This window comes from Limanda limanda, chromosome 2, assembly GCF_963576545.1.
Source record: "Limanda limanda chromosome 2, fLimLim1.1, whole genome shotgun sequence".
Taxonomy (NCBI): domain Eukaryota; kingdom Metazoa; phylum Chordata; class Actinopteri; order Pleuronectiformes; family Pleuronectidae; genus Limanda; species Limanda limanda.
This window is the reverse complement of record NC_083637.1, coordinates 4,392,755-4,413,084: the sequence shown is the minus strand read 5'-3', so window position 1 is coordinate 4,413,084 and position 20,330 is coordinate 4,392,755. Positions and strand designations below refer to the sequence as shown.

General features: G+C 41.3%; 3 protein-coding genes across 4 annotated transcripts in view; 2 read left to right on the top strand and 1 right to left on the bottom strand.

Annotated features, from left to right (window-relative positions):
* Positions 1-1,836, top strand: part of LOC133023765 (extracellular serine/threonine protein kinase FAM20C-like) — a 38,088-nt gene extending 36,252 nt beyond the window's left edge. For both annotated transcript variants that reach the window (XM_061090847.1, XM_061090838.1), the window contains exons 9-11: positions 185-266; positions 562-621; positions 825-1,836. In XM_061090847.1, coding sequence (XP_060946830.1) covers positions 185-266; positions 562-621; positions 825-1,098 — 416 coding nt within the window. In that variant the 3' untranslated portion in view covers positions 1,099-1,836. The remainder of the gene's footprint in view (positions 1-184; positions 267-561; positions 622-824) is intronic.
* A 941-nt stretch (positions 1,837-2,777) lies between these two features.
* On the top strand, positions 2,778-10,681 carry baiap2l2b (BAR/IMD domain containing adaptor protein 2 like 2b). The gene is made up of 14 exons (XM_061095399.1): positions 2,778-2,831; positions 2,962-3,037; positions 4,101-4,187; positions 5,400-5,461; positions 5,994-6,065; positions 6,488-6,577; positions 6,685-6,816; positions 7,548-7,652; positions 8,302-8,404; positions 8,505-8,712; positions 9,180-9,245; positions 9,357-9,678; positions 9,793-9,833; positions 10,387-10,681. Exons 1-14 carry the CDS (start codon positions 2,778-2,780, stop codon positions 10,460-10,462), a joined length of 1,494 nt encoding a protein of 497 aa, XP_060951382.1. The 3' UTR covers positions 10,463-10,681.
* A 1,270-nt stretch (positions 10,682-11,951) lies between these two features.
* On the bottom strand, positions 11,952-13,542 carry pvalb7 (parvalbumin 7). Its single transcript, XM_061091589.1, has 4 exons — positions 13,482-13,542; positions 13,211-13,340; positions 12,960-13,069; positions 11,952-11,977 (listed from the first exon to the last, which is right to left on the bottom strand). The coding sequence occupies exons 1-4, from the start codon at positions 13,540-13,542 to the stop codon at positions 11,952-11,954; spliced, it is 327 nt and encodes a 108-aa protein (XP_060947572.1).
* Positions 13,543-20,330: the final 6,788 nt, after the last annotated feature.

Genomic DNA, 20,330 nt, shown 5'->3' with positions numbered 1-20,330 from the left:
TATCAGCGTAACATTCATTCAACTGTTGATTGATGGATTTAGATGTCGAGGCTCATGGTTTGTAGAGGTAATAAACAAACAGTTGTGTAATTATTGTGGTTTAATGTGATGTCAACAGCAGGAGTGTGAGTTCACCATGTAGTTGTTGACAATATTAACAGAAGTTTTCCTTTTCCTCCCACAGGCAACATGGACCGACACCACTATGAGACTTTTGAGAAGTTTGGCAACAACACTGTTCTGCTGCACCTCGACAACGGCCGAGCGCAAGTATTCCTCTCATTGTTCTCATCGTCCGAGTTCACGTTAACACACTTAGTTTTCATGCCTCAGTGGCTGGAGACATATCTTTGGGTTATGAAAGAATTTCTTCAGAACAACAATAAGACTCTTGGTGGGCAAACGTCAGCGTGGCCTCACAAAACAAGTTTTTACGGACCCTGAACATGATTTCTCAGGTCTGTCTGTGAGGAATTCCTGTAATAAAATTTCTTCATTTCATTGGTTGTTTCTATGGCTGTGATTGTGACTCAACTGATTTCCACTGTGTTGTCACTGCAGATTTGGGCGTCACTCCAAAGATGAGCCGTCCATCCTCGCTCCACTAGAACAGTGCTGCAGGTACAATGAGAAAAGAGTGATGAATTTCTTCTCTGGCTACATTATATATATATATATATATATATATATATATATATATAGTCAAAATAAAAGATTTTTCCTTTCAGCACAAGTGAGGTTAATACAGATTTGTGCAATTGTGCAAAAAGCTCCATCCTGTCCTTTATTCTGAAACCTCTTTCTTTCATTTCCCTTTTGTCCAGTATCCGTCAGAGCACGTGGCTCCGCCTGCGTCTCCTCTCTCTGCCTCAGTATCGTCTCAGCGATGTCATGCGGGCGTCGCTTTCCCAGGATCCTTTGCACCGCGCGGCCCCCCTGCTGGCAGAGCCCCACCTCGCCGCTCTGGATCGGCGTCTGCAAACCGTGCTGGAGACGGTGAGTCGCTGCCAGGAGCAGCGGAGCGTGGACGCTGGTAGTGATGAGGTCATTGTTGATGACTCCGCCTACTTGAAGGACACGTTGACTCCTGCAGGTTAGAGCAACTTCACTGCTCATCACACAGGAACATGCAAGATGTCAGCCGTTAAAGTGACAAGGACTGAAAAGGTTTCTTTACATATTTTCTGCAGGTTTAATAAATAAGACAAAACACGAGGAGGACTGAGTTATTTACAAAACCCCAAATGGCTATAAATCCAAAACGTGCACATTGACATCAGTTTAAAATGTATTAAGTTATTAGTGCTGTTAAAGAGGAAAACTGAGGTTTGGTCAGATATTTACAACATTACAATTTTCAGGTTTTGGAAGTGAAATTTTGGAAATACAAAAATAGGTTTGTAATTATTTTCTCCATATTTGAAATACATTCTCTCCTTTTGTCCTTTAAGTACATGCTGCCTGTATTATGTGATAAATTATTGCGATTAATACTATGACAATAAATTCTGAAGCGAAAAATGATAACTCACAAACCTGTTTGAGGAGCCAAATGGAAAATGGAGGATTGAAATAATGTTTTCAACACTTTTTATTTTACAATTTTTATATTTTATTAAAAACATGATGCATGTACATGTGATGATTGCATTATGTGACAAAAGCAATAATTTCCCTCACTGTTAACAAACTGCTTTAACAACTTTTATCTGGTCTGATAATGCCTCTTTACTGAAATTCAAATATATGTCAAGCATATTGATTATAACTTGGTATTGTCCAAATTCATTTCTTGAACATTTTCTCCATATTCGAAATACATTCTCTCCTTTTCTCCTTTGAATACATCCCTCATGTATTATGTGATAAGTTATTGCATAATTCATTACTATGACAATAAATTCTGAAGCGAAAAAATTATCACTCACAACCTGTTTGATGAACCAAACTCAAAATGGAGGATGGAAATAAGGTTTTCCACACTTTGTACTTTGTTTTAATCACCTAGTGTTTGGTTTGTGAGCAACGACATGAGAAAAACTATTTACATTCGTTAAAAAAATAAATGTTTCTAGGTCTGAGATATTGGCACAGTCAGCAGAATACCACCGGCCCGGTTCTGTGTTCTGTCCAATAGGAAACCTCAGAAGCAACTTCCTCACATGAATTCTTTCATCACCTGTTTGTCTTCATCACAGCTTTCATCTGGATTCATTATGAGGGTTTGTTTTATTGATCCTTCTCGTATTTTCATGTTTAAAAACCTTTCAAAAAGTCTTTTCGAACACTTGAACTCGAATGTGTGAAACTTCCTGAAAAAGTAATTTCTTTGCAACTCACCACATGATCATTTATTAATCTATCGGTTGTGGGGCAGCAGTGTGTTTCACCAGAGTTACCATGTGAGGTGTGAGTGAACATCACAGCTAGTCAGACAGCCGTCCTCCTCCTCAATCAATAATTCACCCGGCCCGGGTCATATCGATGGCACCTACTCGCTCTCCTCTTCCCCTTCCTCACCTGTTCACTCTTTCCATGAGAGCTGCTGCTGACAGGGGGCGAGAGCAGAACATCCACACATGAAAACAGGGAGCGAGAGAGAGGGAGGAAGGCACCGCTGTTCGATTTCCTGCCCGAAGACGCTGATGCACCCAGGACCAGAAACACCTGAGGAGGCTTGAATGGGATTCAGACTCTTCACAGTAGTTTCCTTCTGTCTCTGACGTTCAGGTTTCAAGACTTTTATCTTTGTGTGAAGTTTGTATTATATTTGCACGATGTCGGGAGCCAGTAGTGACCAGCTGCACAGATCCACTCTAACTGTCTATACGGTGAGTTTATACTATTGTTCCCTATTTAGTTTTATGTATAAGTCATATATGTTGTAAAACATCATTCTTAATAGGCATGTTTGTGTGTGTGTGTGTGTGTGTGTGTGTGTGTGTGTGTGTGTGTTTGCAGAACCTGATGGAGCACTTCAATCCGGGCCTCCAGAAGCTTGTTGCTCTGGGAAACAGCTATATCAAAGCTTTTCAAGGTGAGTGAGCGTGAGTGACCGGCTGTGTGGTTCAATTAGAGTGTGTGTGTGTGTTTGTGTGTGTCTGAGTGTGCACGTGTGTAATAGAAGATCTATTCTATACTTTTGAATGTTATAATAAGCAAAGTGTTGTTGTCCTTATGTGGAAAGGACCAGAATAAGAAAATATTAGCAGATGTTAGAGGACATTTCACTGTAGGAGCTGTAAACATTCCATGGTGATGTCAGTGGAATCAGAGATGATAGAAGAGGACTTTACTGAAATCACTGAGACACAGGTTGTGAAGGGAGACAAGGGAACCCTGACAGGAAGGTCATGACCCCTCTGTAACAAGACCCACGGTGTCTGTGACTCATTAGTAGCACCTCATGTTATTTTTGCTGCAGTGGTTTGAGTTTTTGAACAAGAACACGTTATTATTTTCGCTGGACATGTCGAGGTGTTTTGGGAAAAGTGATATGTTTCAATAGAGTAGAGAATTATATCCAGATTACAATCTTCCCAACAGCAGATATGGATGATTATCACATTATTATTTCTCTTAAGTTTGAAGATTGAAGATCGATTTTTGGCTTCTCAGTGAAGGTTGTGTTTTTTAAACTCTTCTTAATGAGCAGAGAATGATTAAACATCTGATCAATTATCTGTTTTTTTCGCATTATATCGATATATAGTGAACTATATTGCTATTGATGAAAATTATAATATTATACTTCAGCACTGAAAACAAATTCATTCTTTAAAACATGACGTACATCACCACATATTTTTCCCTGAGCTCACTTATCCTTCTCGACTGTGTTTCTCTGTGGGGGGGCAGCATGTATCATTAATGCAGCTCTGCCTTATAAAACCAGAACAGGACGTCACGGCAACGAGGCAGCGTGGTAAAACTACACCGATCTACAAACCACCTCTCACGTGTCAACACTGCCAGGCTTGTGTGAATGAAAGGATAGAAAACAGAGATGTTGGTCTTAGGGGGGCAAAGTTTAACTGGTTAAAAGCTGTAAGTTGTGTTTATTTTTTATATATTTTTGTGTATTTGCTTGTGTCCTGCAGCCTTAGCTGTCTGCAGTGAGGCCTACTTCAGCGCTGTGGCTAAGATGGGTGACCAGGCTCTGCACACACTCTCATCTCGCTCTCTTGGTAAGTGTGTGTGTGTGTGTGTGTGTGTGTGTGTGTGTGTGTGTTTGTGTGTGTGTGTGTGTGTGTAACTCATGTGTGTTTATATAAAAGTTTGTTGCATTCATCACAGAAACATAACTGTCCTGTCAATCAGGTGGTAAAAACTTTATCCTTTCTAATCATTTCAAGTATTATAACATCCTCATAGATCGTACTAAACTATTGAACACATGGACCAAACGTCTCTAATGCCATGACTCTTTGGTGAGGCAGCTGATGTCAGATGATACTGATGATGATGATGGATTTAGCTGAAATAACTTGTTTTAATAAATCCTCACTTTTGGTAGTTTCATCCATGACTGAGAGAGAGACAGGAATTACCACCTCGCATGAACATGTTATATTTCTTGTGTTGTCTTGAGTTTTTTCATCATCTTGTTCTGAGACAAATATAAAGATATATTTGATTCTGTGGAACCTTCACAAATTGTCCCTTTAAATTAAGTTTCAGCTTCTAAGTTATTTGTTCGCTCACCACAATACAACCCTTTTTTTAGGGATTTATGAATTGACAAATCCTCGATTCTAATCCTCCCCTGCTCTATCTCCTCCTCTCCTTTGTGTGTCTGTGTGTTTGTGTGTGTTTTTCCACAAGCTTCACTTTCACTCCCACCCTGGGCAGGTGCCAGAGCATTGTTAGCAGTAATTAGCGATATGCTAGCTCCTTCCACGTTGAGTGTGCTCATGCATTAGTGCGAGAGGTTCTGCTCGGGCGGCTAACTGAGAAGGTCAGGGAGCCACAGCGTGACCTGGGGTCCTATTGAGTGACGGCCCCTGAATTATAGATGGGGGGCCGTCTTTCAGCTGCACCCAATTCATTAGTTCAACCAGAGTCCATCACCATAGACCAGACCAGAGGCACCAGTCGTACAAAGAGCCGGACCAACTTTCCACCATTTACACAAGAGTCTATTTGGCTTGAATTGTGTTAAAGTCGTTTATCAAACTGCTGCACAACTCAAATATTGTTCCTTTATTTCTAATGGACACAAATTAAACAAAATGAGAGAGTTTTACCATTTTGTTGTACATGCAACAACATTTTCAGGTGAAAAAATTCCATTAAAAACTCAATCGAACGAATATTATCACGTGAAATATTCACACATCTGTTATTTTTTAAACTGAAGGAATTTAATGTGTGTGTAAATCTAGTTTTGTCTCAAACAGGGGACGTCCTGGTCCAGATTTCAGACACACAGCGGAGACTCACTGCAGAGATGGAGGGTGTGGTCAGTACAAGTCTTCTGTTAATTATGATATTTCCATGCATACAATTATAATAATTAATTCGAATTGCATGGACAGACACACACATGTTTTCCCATTAGGTTTGGAATCAATTTGTAATTTGATGCCACAAAACCATGTGAAACTTTGTAATTAATACCTGAGACTTGGATTACAACACGTTTACATCAAGGAGATTTAGGCTTCATCTTTCTGGGAGAAAGCTGAGATACATTGTCCATGAAAAAACTGTAACCCAATTAATTAAAGAACAGATCTGCATTCTGGGAATTGCACTTGTTAGCCTTTGACCCTGAGATGACCCTGAGGTTAATTCACTGCCTGATTAAAATCCATTGAGCCGTTCAGACCCTGGTGCCTGGTTGCAGTGGCTGTAGCGATGCCAATTAGCAACTGAGGACCCGGCAACATTTGCATATAGATTGATTTAAATAAAACAATCCAGCCCATAATGTCAAGTTTCCATTTGACCTCAGTTACATCACAGCGGCACTGTTTTTCTCCTTGCTTCAGTTCCGATGGTTCCAGGTGGAGGTGCTGCAAGCCATGGAGAAGAATGTGAAGCTGGACGAGGAATACATCAACGTAAGTTTAGAGGAAAAGGAACCTGTTTTTAAATTATCCTTCACGTCAACAATTTGGCAGCTGTTGTATTTTACATCATTCACCAACATTAAAAGAGTTTCAAAGTGAAGTTACTGATTGGATAACGATGGTTATGACGTGTCTGTGTGGCTCAACGTATCGGATTGTGTTCACGATTTAAATGCAAATGTTGGATTAAGATTTCTTGAAAATCTATTATGACCACTCCTGAAAACTAACTTTAAATTGTACTAGAGAAAACAGGTCTGTGATTGTGCAGTTCTTCCCCAAACCGGGAAGGAACACAAGTCCACAAGTTAAACACAAACTGTGTGTGGACAAACAAAGTGTCCACAGATTCAGGAAAACGTATCGTCACCAGGTCAGACTCTTGTTGAATTGATCTGCTTCCTGTGCTGCAGGGAAGTCGCAGAGTGTACGAGCTGGAGGTGAGGAACCAGGCCGAGGCGCTGGAGAAGCAGCTCAGACGAGGAGCTTTCAGGGACTCTCTGGTACACACACACACACACACACACACACACACACATTCACACACACACACAAACACACACACACACACACCATTGTTCATTTGTGCTTCATATTGTGTGTGTTTTAGGAGAACAGCGAGTACATGGTGTACCTGAGGCAGAGCCAGCAGGAGATCCTGAAGGAGGAGGAGAGGAGGTATCGCTTCCTGGCAGAGAAACACTGTGGCCTCACTCAGTCGCTTCTCTTCCTCATAAACAAGGTTCATGAATACACAGCACACAACAACCACATGGTCAACGCAGACTCACACAGGGAAACCAGCAGCACAGAGCCAACTCTGGGAAGGGAAGTCAATGAGATTTGAGTGTTTTTGGTGATTCGTTCTGACGCAGGTGTCAACAAAACACAAGATCTCTGCAGCTGAATTTATACGTGATGTTCTTCCCTTGCCTGAACACAGTGGCTCTGAATGAAAAGCATTTTCAAATGTGAAAGGCAAATTCCAGAAAGTCCAGATCAAATTGTACGGACATTTGCATATTTTAAAAAACAGCTTTAATCAAAAAGTAAACAAATGTTAACTCAAACTCATAAACAAGAATTTGATGAAATGCACTAAAATATCTCCTCATTTAATACGTTCTCATGAAAAAGGAGACTTGACCTCAGCAGCTGCTCTAACATATGATGTGAATATTCATATTTCCATTGACTTGACTTTACATACTGTACATGGTGGATTCTGTGATTTTCATAACTATATCTATACGACACCACAGATCGCTGCCATGTGAAGGTGAAGCTCAACCGATGCTGATGTCATTGTCTCATTGGGCTGTTCAGCATTTTGTATATTCTCCTCATGCGATGTCATGTTAATAGGTTGATTATCTGAAACTGTCTTATCTACTGAAGCGTTGCTGTTGAGTGAGTTTCTGTCTCATGAGGCTGAGACTCAGTGATCTTCTCTCCTCTCTCGTGTGTTTGCAGACCGGTGGATCTCTTCAGCAAAAGGCCGACGGCTGGAAGGAGAAAGTGAACGAGACCAGAGGGTCCAGACCTCGCACGCCCACACACGTAGAACAAGAGGCACAGGTACCAACATATTATCTGCTTTAGTCAGTTCTTCTTTTCCACAGGGACATCATAGTTAAGCAAATTATGTTCAATACACTGAAGAGGTGGATGGAAGAAGCTCTACTGCACCAGCGTGTGCTTCAGAAATCTGCACAGCCAGTTATATCTTAAGGTACAGTACACTGTCAAACAGGAACAAGGGCATTTTTATTATCTGCACAAGGGAGAACAGATATTTATATTCAGACTTTATCAGAGGAATTTATTATTGGCTTGTTAAGAAGTCGTCTTTTACTATTATAGACTTTAAATAAAGATAGACAACGTTGTGGCTCTTGATCACCTCCTGGTGGCTGGCTACAGTATAGGTCACAAACCCTGCCTCCTCCATGTTATTGAATTGGACATGCACCAAACTAACACAAGGTTGAAATACATGGCAAATACATTTGTTCTCAAAGATTGTTCCTCTCATTTTAGGTCATTCTTATAATGTTCATGTTTCTGGTTTTAATCAAATATGTAACATCGAAAGATGGCGGAACCCGTATCTGGGCTTCATTTCTAGATAATGGGAGGAAGTTGAGAAGCGTCCATCTTTATTCACCGTCTATGGTGCTAATAAAGTTTTCTCAAGTTAGTTTACGTGTGTCTGATGCGTCTCCAGCTCCGAGGCTCAGTGAGCTCCCTGCTGCAGACTGTTGCCAGAGATGAAGACATGTCGTGGGCCAGGAGGGAGCAACAGGCGCTGGGCAGAGTGCCCTCTAGAGGTGGGAGGTATTCACTACTAATCACAGTACAGTACCTGTACATTGTCAGATCATAAATGAAAGAATAAACATCTCTTTCCTCTTCCTCCTCCACCTCCAGCACCGTCACCTCTGCCCAGCCGCTCCCGCTCCAGCTCAGTGGGTGAGTCTCTGGGTCTCGGGGGAGGCAGATCCATGAGAGCCCTGGTGTCTCACCCGTCCTCGTCCAACCCCAAGCTCCTGCCTTTCAACCGAGGGGAGGCCGTCACCGTCCTGGTGCAGGAGCCACGTAACGGCTGGTTGTACGGACGCACCGACAGCAGCCTGCGGTGGGTAGAGGGAAACAGAAGAGTCCCATTTCTGATTTTTACTTTGGCATTGAATGTTCTCTGGCCACAGCAGCCGCAGGAAATCGCATCAGACTGCTGTTATTGTCACTGAGGAACAACTTTCTTTTGTAGTCTTTATTATTGACGAGAGAAATGTATTAATTATTGATATAGTGACAGGTTAACAGTCTCGTAAAGTAGAGAAACGGCTAAAGGGCGTTTTGTTATAGTGGAGTCGTTGGTATTGATCAGCTTCACAACACAACACATGGATCTAAGTGTCATTTTGTCCAATAAGGCTGCAAAACTTACTATTTACCACTTGCAACCATGAAATAAATGTCAAGTGTTGTTTGCAGGTTTTTATTTGACAAGAGAAATGTAGAATAAAACACAAGTTTGATTATTTAGAGCAGGAAATAGTGTAATGGTTGATAAAGGATTTCATTCTGTGCTGTCTCCTCCAGTCAGGGCTGGTTTCCTGCTGCCTATGTGGCGCCCGTTGAAGATTTCTCCGACACTTTAGCGACAAGGTGAGAATCACATCAATTTTATTCAGGAGATTTTATTTGTCTGAAACAAATCTCCGTCGGTAGCATTTCTCACACTGTTCCCTGTCACATGAATCCTGTGTGTTCCCTCAGCGCTGGTTCCCTGAGAAGCAGCAGTATGAACAATCTGCTGGATCCAACCGACACCTACCCGGAGCAACCGGAGAGCAAGAGCTACGGCGATGTCCCGCCCCCGGCCACGCCCAACCGCAGAGCTTCCGTAGACTCCCGGGCGATCTCTCCCCTCCCCGAGAAGAAGGCGGAGCCAGCGGCGGAGAAGAGGCTGGGTCAAACGAAGAGCTACAACGAACACCCGCCTCCTCAGCCTCCGCCGAGTCAGAACCTGAGGAGGAGCTCTGTCGATTTTCACCCGATCTCCCCCCTCCCCGAGAGGAGGAGTGAATCTGATGTCCAGGTACCAGAGGATTATCACTGAGAATATGTTGCATATTAAATAATCCTGAAACAGAAATCTAATCAGAAGTCTAATGTTTGGGTTCCTCACATTGACGGTCCTCTCTTGTTTTAGGGCTTATCACCCCAGGGACCTGACAACCCTCTGTTTCCAAGGTAAATATCAACGTCTCGATTCCCAGAAATCAACAACCTAGTTTTTATTCTCCTGGACTTAGTGAATACATTTGTATTAAATATTTCAGCATCAGTTCTGTATCTGAAAAATCATCAAGTATCCATTTATGCGCTTTAGAGCGTGAACAAAAACCTGAATACAAGCATCATAAAAATTATGATGGATAAAACAAGTGTCATATAGGTTAAGGTTCCTTTGTTGCACTTGGTGGTTGACAAAACATAATTTAAGATTTTATCCAGGTATTCTCTTTTTCACACATTTCACAGTTTATCAATAATTCAGTAGACAGATGCTTAAATGATTGATTTTCAGTTTCAGTCTTTAAAGATCCACAAATGTTTAAATCAATAAGCCCTAAAAAAAAGACATAGGACCTCTGGAACCTGCTGAATATCCACCTCTGACTGGTGTTAGTTATCCAGCCTGGAGTGTGTGTGTATGTGTGTGTGTGTTCTTTATGTGTGTTGGCAGAAAGCAGCTGAGCACATGAGGTCTTGTGTCACATCTTCCGTCATCCTCTCGTTTCAGAGGCACAAACCCGTTCGCCACAGTGAAGCTTCGCCCCACGACGACCAATGACAGATCTTCTCCTCGGATGCACTGACCCGGTTGGGTTTGTAACTGACGCTGCCGGATCGGGTTGTGGAGGCAGGACGTGCATTTTGTGTTGTTTCTGTGTAAAGTCGTCTCATCTGAAACGTGAAGGAGTCGGAGTCAGAAGAGCTGAGGAAGAGTCGCTGAGTTTCTTGTCCGGTATTAGATAAGATGAGGTGTTGTGACTGTAGTAAATCTTTATGGTTAGATATCAAAATCATAAAGTTATATGTTGATAGGTGCTGGTTTCCTTTCGTAAAATTGGTAGGAAATACATGTATTATTATTAGTAATATTAAGGCCACTTCAAAAGAATAACTATTAGAATATAGATTTTATTCTCATTATATTGTGCCTTCTTTTTATTTATAAATTAAAACTTAATTCTATTTAATTAAGACCTTTTTTCATTAAATTATGATTTTATTCTCATAAAATTACAGTATTTTTCTTTATTTCTGTGTAATTCTACAATATTACATAATGACTACATTCTCATAATATTATGACTTTTTCTTGTTAAATTACATCTTTATTTACAATAAATTATGATATATTGTTCTAACGTATTATTCTCGCAATATTACAACATTATTCTTGAAATATTTCTCTTAAACGTGGCCCTGAGACTCTGCTGTTCTCATATCTATCTGAAAAATATGAAGCTACAGCCTCCAGCTGATATTAACACATGTTTATTTATTTTATCTGTTTTACTGAAATTGATATTTGATGCTAAGGCAGTATTTCTCCTTCTGTGACTGACACGTTTTGCATTATTCAGTGTATTTTAGTGAGTTGAATGTTGTGTGTCCACTGTGAGCAACACAAAGTAAAGAGACAGTTATTACTCAACCTTTATTTATTATCATTTCTTACTCAGATCTTCTTTTTTTCCTTCACAGCTCATCTTATATTTCATATTTACTTAACTACATCATCTGATCGGAGGCAGGGAGAGAGACGGAGGAGGAGGAGGAGGAGGTGGAGGTGGAAGGGAGGAGGAAGGGAAAGGGGAGAGGAGGTGAGGGAAGGTGGATGAGGAGGAGGAGGAGTGGGAGGAAAGTGCACTGTTATGTGAACATCTAGAAGTAAAACCAATCAGACAAGATGCACAACCTGAAATACACAGAGGAAGAAGTCTTTATAACATCTACACCATCTACAGCACGAGCACCACCTGTTTTCAGACCACAAACTATCCTCATGAAATCATCAAGAATGATTCTGAAATCCAAACAGCATGAGCGAGTGGATATGAGATATATATTTATAAAAGATGTCTCCTATGGTGCCTGTGTGTTTCTCCTCGTGGCGACTCCCTGTCGGCCGGGTTCTGCTCAGGTGTGGAAGCGAGCAGCTCTCGTGTGACTCCGTGCTCGGGGTCCAGAGGGAGGTGACAGGAGTTTGGGGGGGAGGGGTGGTCATTACAAAATATGAATGCAGGGACGAAGAGGAGGAAGAGGAGGAGGAGGAGGAAGGGGCTGTTCAGCTGTCTCCTACTCATGCACCAAGGTCTCAAACTCTGGAAGAGAAAAGTTAAAATGTGCAAAAGTTATAGGACAGAATCGTCAGATAAAAGGAGAATGATGGAAATATTATTTATTTCTATATTGTTAATGAATTCAATAGGTAGAAAAAAGGCCTTTTGGCTTGTCGAGGCAGAAATAGCTCAGATGTAAATAATAGTATAATGCACCATAGACTGTAAAGAGGGGAGGATATGACTCCTCCTCAAAAGTGAAGCCAACTCCTCCTCCAATGAATGGGACATTGACTAAGCTAAAAAGCCATAGTAGCCACAAGGTATTTTGTAACAACTCACTGATAAATGTTCAAACTTTTATTTTTCCTGAAAGTTTGGTTTTAATCAGTAATTTTATGCTATGAAAACAATATTCCTGGATCGTGGGAGGAAGTGGAGACGTCTCGTTAATCTTTATCTACAGTTATTGGTTTAAACAATAACCTGGAAGCAACTGAATGGAATGCAGCCGGGATCAGGTGCTTTTTGACAAGTAAAAATGTCTCTTAAAATTGTCTTCTGCCCAAATAATATTACAAAACACTGTTATGACCCACACTGTAAAACCCACTCTACTTCATTTTTCTTCAGTCCCTCAGACACGATCCTGCTGCTCTGAATATCGACTCGATCGCTGAATATTTATTAATTTAATAACAGATGCTCAGTTTATTTCTCTTTAACGACTGTTTTCAAAGTTTTCAAAGATGCACTCGTGACTTTTGTTCCCAGGCAACTTTCTGACAAACAAAAGTAAGTTTACTTCTCCGAACAGGTGTGGGTTTTTGAGATTGTGTATTTTGGACACAAACAATATTATTTATTTACACAGTTGATATTGCATTGTTTGGATTCAGCTCAAATCTTAAGTTGGATTCTGCTTTGCTGCAGAAATACAAGTCAGAATGTTGCTATCTCCTTCCAGTCCGGCTTCTACCTTTTTCTTAAATAATAAAATGTTTCATAAGCAACTTTCTCTCACCGTCGATGCCGATCTTGCCGTCCCCATCCTTGTCTGCTGCTTTGAGGAATTCTCTTGTCTCTGCGTCAGTCAGATCTCTGCCCTCCTTGGAAAAGCCCTTCAGTACATACCTGCAGAGAATCATCCCTCATGGTGTTCAGTGTAAACATGACAGAGTACCGACTCCACAATCTACTGTTTATCTGCCTGTAGCCGTGTTGCTGTGTGTGTGTGTGTGTTTGTGTATTTCTGGGTCTTTGTGAATCCCTCACTTGAGCTCTTCCTCTTCGATGAACCCGCTGCCGTCCACGTCCAGGACCCGGAAGACCTTCTTCACGTTTTCGGCCGTCATGGCCCTCATCCCGACCAATTCAAAGAACTTTTTTGGATCAAACGTTTCTCCTTCAAGAGGCAAAAAGAGCAATGGTACAAAGAGTGAAATCATATCCAGCTGCACAGTTCTACACATTCAGAGCAGGATGGTGTGTGTTCATGTGGATTGAACAACGGTTTCACTTCTCTGTGTCGGCCATGGTTACAGACCTTCGAAGGCTTGAAGAGCTTTCTTGATCTCCTCAGCTTTCAACAGATCTGTCATCGTCATTTTGTCAGCTGGAGAGAAGGAGAGACGGAGAGACGGAGAGACGGAGGCAGAGGGTAAGAAATGACAGGAGGAGAATATTTCAAAGAGCACGGGAGGTGGAGGGTTCGGTGAGAAGCTGTTTAACTGATCCACTTTAATATGCAGGTTGTTACCACACGAGCACAAATGATTTACTTCTTTAATGTGAAATCTCTCTCTAAACTTCTGGTTGTCTCATTTATACACAAACACACAAGGTGCTGCCACTGTGATGGAAATACATACAAATACCTCTGCTGTACAACATAATGTATTTCAACATGTTTTATTTTAAAAACGTTCCCACAACATAGAATAGCTAAAGGCACTTTACATTATAAGTTCAAGTACGTGCTAAATTATACAGAAACCAGACATTTCCACAATCAGCAAACATTGGTTACAAATTATGAATATGGCAAAACATCTGCATATATTTGAATACATGAGGATTTATCGTATTAATTTCCATCCCAATAACTCCTCAAATGCATGTTAGTTTTTTTCTATGTGTGAGTTCTGCAGCATTACGGCATTTAACCTTTAACCTTTCCAGTGAAACTTTCGATGTCACATTGGAAAACTGCACTCTGATTTATGAATGTGAAGCTGTTGCTAAAATGTGACATGAATTTTCCCCTTAAGGCTGAAAACAGCATGTGACCTGAGCTGCAGTTCACAGCTGCAGCCTGCGGGGGTCAGTAGGTGTCACAGCTGAGCTGGAGTCTCTCCTGTGGCTTGTTGTGTTTCCAGCAGCTTCTGGAATCAAGTGTCTAGTTGTCAAGACGTTGAAATTTTTGACGAACGTGTTTGTGTCTAGAAGGGACCTGAGCTCAGTTGTGTGTGTATTTGTGAGTCTGCACGTGTGTGAATGTGCCTTGCACAGGATAAGAGCCTGGCAGAGCACGGTGGAGTAGTTTCGATGTTTCCCCTCCAGACATGTTAATCCCTTAAAAATACTCCATCTCTCTAAGTAAAGGACAGGTGACAGTCATCCCTTTCTTTTCTGCACTTGACACCACAGGTCACATTCACACAGTCACACTCACACATTCTCACACACCTCTGTCAATCACAGACTTTCACACGCAGTCGGAAGGAGCCGGGGATCGAACAACCGACCTTCAAATTCGTAAACGAGCTGCTCTCTGTCTCGAGTCACAGCTTCTCCGCTAGGTCTCAACTTTCTTTCCACCTTTTACAGGAGGCGAAAGGCATTTAGAGAAAGTCTACTTGTGCTGAGCTGTTAAACTTTTCCACTGATGAGATAAATCAACGATATGTCTCAAACTAGTGTCTTCAAGTCTCAGGTCTTTGTACTTTGGTTTGGTCGAGACAGAAAAACTGTGATTTGTCTTCTCTGAGGTTGTGTTTTAGCTCCACTGAGACTCTGAGTCTTTGTCTCTTCATTTGCTTTAAAAACGAGCCCTGAATTTAATCGTAAAGAGTTTTTTCAGTAGTGAACTCTCAGTCAACTTCCCCTGAAGGAGGCAAGAGTTTAATGTTTTGAAGCGTCTGTCAACACGATTTCAGATCAGAAGGAAACTGTTAGAGATTGAAACTCTGGTAAAAACACAGTGAGCAGTGAGTCACGGCACAGCAAGTGTATTATTAATAAAGTGTTGTTTTTTTTAACTCAGGTAATCTCACTCGGCGTCTGACCCTGGCTTGTTTCTTAAGATCGGCCAATAACAACTATGAAAAACATCTAGAATATGTTAATCTGTAAACTGTCGCACAGCAGGAAGCCATTAGAGCAACACCTGCTCCCAACATGTTGTGTAACACAAGCGCTGCAGAGACGAAAACAGTAAAAACACGGAAGCATGAGCAGAATGTCAGAAATGAAGATCAACTGCAATATATATTTAACTTTGCAGTTTTCACCCCTGAGCATTTCTTTGTAAGAGAAGACGCCACTAAAACTCCCGGACAGATAACAAAGAAACTATAGGTGATGCTGAATGGGTCAGTGACTGTGATATTGTGTTTTTTACCATTAACTTTAGTAATATTCACGTTAATGTATGCCTCAATATTTGAATTTAATTTTGTGTGAATGTGAATCAGCTTCTTGCAGAACAGTCTCTCCGTTTTTCCTCCAAAATCACACGGCTACAAATATTTAATTACTCTGGTTTAAATGTTTGTAAAACTAACAAAAGGTATTTTACAAGGCTACAGCATGGATGGATGGATGCATGGATAGATGGATGGATGGAAGGATGGATGGATGGATGGATGATGGATGGATGGGTGGATGGGTGGGTGGATGGATGGATGGAAGGATGGATGGATGGATGGATGGATGGATGGGTGAGTGGATGGATGGGTGGATGGATGGGTGGATGGATGGATGGATGGATGGATGGATGGATGGATGGATGGGTGAGTGGATGGATGGGTGGATGGATGGATTGGTGGATGGGTGGATGGGTGGATTGATAGATGGATGGGTGGGTGGATGGATGGATGCCCCAGAGAGGTTACACACAGGGCAGGAGGAGGAGTCATGGAGGTAAGTCGAGCATGTTGGGCAGGAGGTCACTTTTATAGCCCTTCACCAACCACCTCTTCTCCTCCTCTCAGTATTTTCTCCATCTTGTTTCTTTCTTTCTTTCTTTCTTTCTTTCTCTGCAGCGCTAACAAATAACCCTCAGGCCTTTTAATAACGCCGCTCTATCTAACTGCCCCCTTATCTTCACCCAGGCCTTCTCTCTCTCTTCACTTCTTCTTCTTTATTTATTTTTCTGCACATCCGTCCTTCTTGCTCTTATCTGCTCTGACTGATTCGGTAATCTCCCGGTTATGGAGCCTGTATTTTCCCTCTGCCACAGCTGTCACTTTAAAATAAGTTTAGAGAAGCCTGGTTCCAGATAAGGAGGAAGAACCATTGAGACTGACAGGTCGGTGCTGGTGCTTGTCCGGTTGGATTTATTAATTTAGTTTACTTTAAATTCTTAAATGTTATATTTAAATATTGACCTGAGGTGAGAATGAGTGGTTGTTTGTCTCTGTGTTATGAAGCACTACAGATAATGGACGGCTGAAATAAAACATCTGAATTTACGGATTCATTGTCACATGACAGCATCTACATAAACATCTCCACACAAGCCTGTGCATGAAGGAGAGGAACTGAATATTTAGAGCTGTCAATCTAAACTCAGTCAATCTGAGAAACAATTACTTTTGATTCTATGAAGTTTAAAATTGAAAAGTAACCAATTTTCCTCTGTTTTAGTTCAGCTGTTATTTTCAACACCAAACAACCGACTGACAAAGTTAGCAACTAGCTGGAGAACAAGGTGGAACATTTAGGAGCTGAGTAGGCAGCTGCTCTGTGTGGTAGAGACCAAAACTGAGCTAAAAGTGAACGGAATGTATAAATATGACAAAATAAGGTTTAGAGAGACAGCTCCGTATATGTTTTACTGTTAATTGACATTGACAAGAGGAGATCTGGATGTATGAATATGTCTACATCAGTTAATATCAGTTCATCTGTATCATAGCTTCCTGAAATGATCCTCAGGGTGGTGTCAGAGGGTCAAACTACTTGAGGAGCTGTTTTCAGATATGAACCAGATCAGGATCAGCTCCTTCCATCTTGATCCTGTGTCTCCGTTGACAGCAGGAGAGCAGGACGCTGCTTCTGAGGTTGTACGTCCTCATCTCTCCCTCTCTCACCTCAAACAACCTCTTCCTTCATCTAATCCCTTTGCTAATTCCCCCCTCACGTCTCCTCCTCCTCCAACTTTCACTTAAATCTTAACTCCATTGATAAATTGCTCCTTCCTCTCTGCGTCGGTCTTATCACCCATCGATCTCCATCCTGCGGGAGCTCTGACAGCCTGTGTCTCTGTCTGACTCGTATCGTTTGTGAGGTCGTGAATCATCTTGGTTCCAGTCAGAGAGATGAATGAAACTATGATCGGTGCATGCATGAGCGATAAGAGCTGTTACAAAGCTGCAGGCAGTTAAAGTAAAAGAACATGAGATATATTTTATTTATTAAAAGCCACACTTGACTTTTTAAAGCTCTGGATACTGTTCAGCACCTTTGAGTTGATATTGGCAGTTTCTGGTTATTACGTTTTCAACCGTAAAACTTTAATTCAACGTCAAATTTTCTTTAAATCCTGGAGCATTTTTATCTGATGAAGTCGTAGCACTAAACCAGACAAGAAATTTCATATACTGGTCTAGAAACTGTTCAGCAATGAAAAATCTTGCCTCACTGCTTTGGACTCTTCTAACAATTCCTCACATTAAAATGCAAAAAGAAATGTTTGCTTATCTTATATTTGTTGACATAGAACCACATAACTATAACTGTCATTAGACTTCAGCCAAAGAATTTCCAATATAGGGGGAGTTTCCATTCCCACAACTTCTAGGTATCATAATTAATTGTAACCTTCAGAGTGGTAACCCCAAAACATGTAGAATTTGAGATATGTTCCCAAATCTTGTGTTGTGAGGCTAATACCACCCGAATCTAATCAGTTTATCCGTGAGTCCAAATGAACGTTTGTACCAAATTTGAAGAAAGTCCCTCAAGGTTTTCCTGAGATGTTGAGTTCACAAAACCAAAAACAGGTTTCATGAGGCCAAAGGGACCTGGACCTCCGACTTCTCTTTCATATTTCAGTCCAAGTGATCATTTGTACCAATTTGAAATGTTCCCTGAAGGCATTTATGAGATATCAGGTTAAAGAAGCAGAAAGCATGAAGCCTCTGGCCACTGTCGTCGGTGCGGAGGCATAAAAACAAAACAAATTGCTCTTCTCTGCCTCTTCCTGCCCTGAGCTGACCCTCTGTTCTCTCAGCCACCTGAGCTCTTTCTCCTTTGTTCAATTTCTCCTCATCAGCACTCTCCAGCTTTTGTATAAAAATGATGCAGGGAGGGGAGGGAGGTGGGGAGAAGATGGAGAGATGCAGAAATACATATGGATGTGATTATTTCAATGAAATGCTGAAACAATTGAGGAGAGTCGAGTCGGGAGTTTGTCAAGGACGAGAGGGAGTCGGGCTGAGGCCGTTACCGCGGCACAATGTGATTCACATCAGAGAGAGGAGGATGAATAAAGGTGAGACGACGGAGGACGGAGAGAGAATCAGAAAACGTGTTGTCGCTCGCCCTTATTGGATCTTTTAATGTCATGGTTCACAGCTATAAAAACTCTGAAATGATAAAAACAGCCATAAACTCTCAAATGGGAGATTAAAGACACAGTTCAAAGGCAAATACATTTAAATTGAAGGTTATTGTCGACAGTTGATGAATAAACATATATCAGATAAACATTGATTTAAATGAAAATTGTGATGGAGTGAGGAAGAGAGTGACAACGAAAGAGTGAGAGTATCTAACGATGAAGCTGTAGGATCGGATATAAAGTGTTACTGCTGTTACCTTAAGTTATATCACAAGGCTGACATGCAATAAACTGTAAGTTGTTGTGTTGAAACGCAACAGACTCCAGCAGCTGAACAGACCCTGGAGATAAATACAGATAAAATGTTTCTGGCTTTCATGGCTGGTGCTGGTCTGTATCATGAGCAGCGTTACAGAGGATCCATCTCAGGCTGCATGGAAATAGACATGGGGTCGATATGTGCACACACACAAGCACACACACACAAGCACACACACACACACAGCCTCTTCTTTGCAGCGTCATGCTCTATTGCACTTCTTCTTGCACAGTCACACTGACACACATTTCACAGTCATTACACAACAAACACATACTTCTATTCTCTCTCCAGGTCTCTTTTCTCTGCTCGTTAAATCCTGGAAACAACAGTGAACGTGAACCTGAACGCAGGTTGTTTGATTTGTTGGAGCTTGTGACATTCACCCTGTCAGTCAGGGTGGAGACGGCTCCTCCAGGCCTGTAATTACCAAGCGAACAAAAGGGAAAAATGTAGTGTGAGAGCTGAGGGTAGTTTTGTCTTTGGAGTGGTTCATCGAGCCTGAACGGTGAATGTGACGTGTTGACATAGAGCACAAATGAACCTGCTGCTGTTCAGAGAGATATGATACAGATTAGAAAATATAAACACAGAACTACAAGTTTATCTTGAGCTTAAAGCAGCTCTATGTATCTTTTACTGATCAGCAGCGCCCTCTGCAGTCACATGTGGGGATTTATTTTGTAGGGCTTTGTGATTAAGTGGTTTTGATGAAACACAACTGAACGCTGGATATTACCCATGATCCTCTGCTTCCTGAACCAGAAGAGCTGCAAGGCTGTAACTAATCCACCAAACTCTGTTCAGAATTCTTCACATTTAATAGTTTATCTGCTGATTATTGGAGATAAACTCTGGTTTTTAATGACTTCTGAGTCTTATTAACTGATTCACAGTTCAGCTTCACTGACGTTTGAAGCTGAGGAAACTTTCTCCATGTTCAGTCACTCAAACATCCAACTACTTTTCAAAGCGGCTGTATTAAGATTAAAAACCAAGTTGCATAGTCCTGCATCAAGACCAATAAATAATAAATCTAATATTTCTGTCTCTCAAATTGAATTAAATTAAAATCAAAGGTGCTGTATTGACACAAAAGTTTCAAGAAATGACAAACTAAAGTATCAGAATCAACAGAGATAACAGAGAAAACTATTAAACAACACTGGATCAATTAACCATTTGTTTATCGTGTGTGTGTGTGTGTGTGTGTGTGTGTGTGTGTGTGTGTGTGTGTGTGTGTGTGTGTGTGTGTGTGTGTGTGTGTGTGTGTGTGTGGCTGTGTTCCT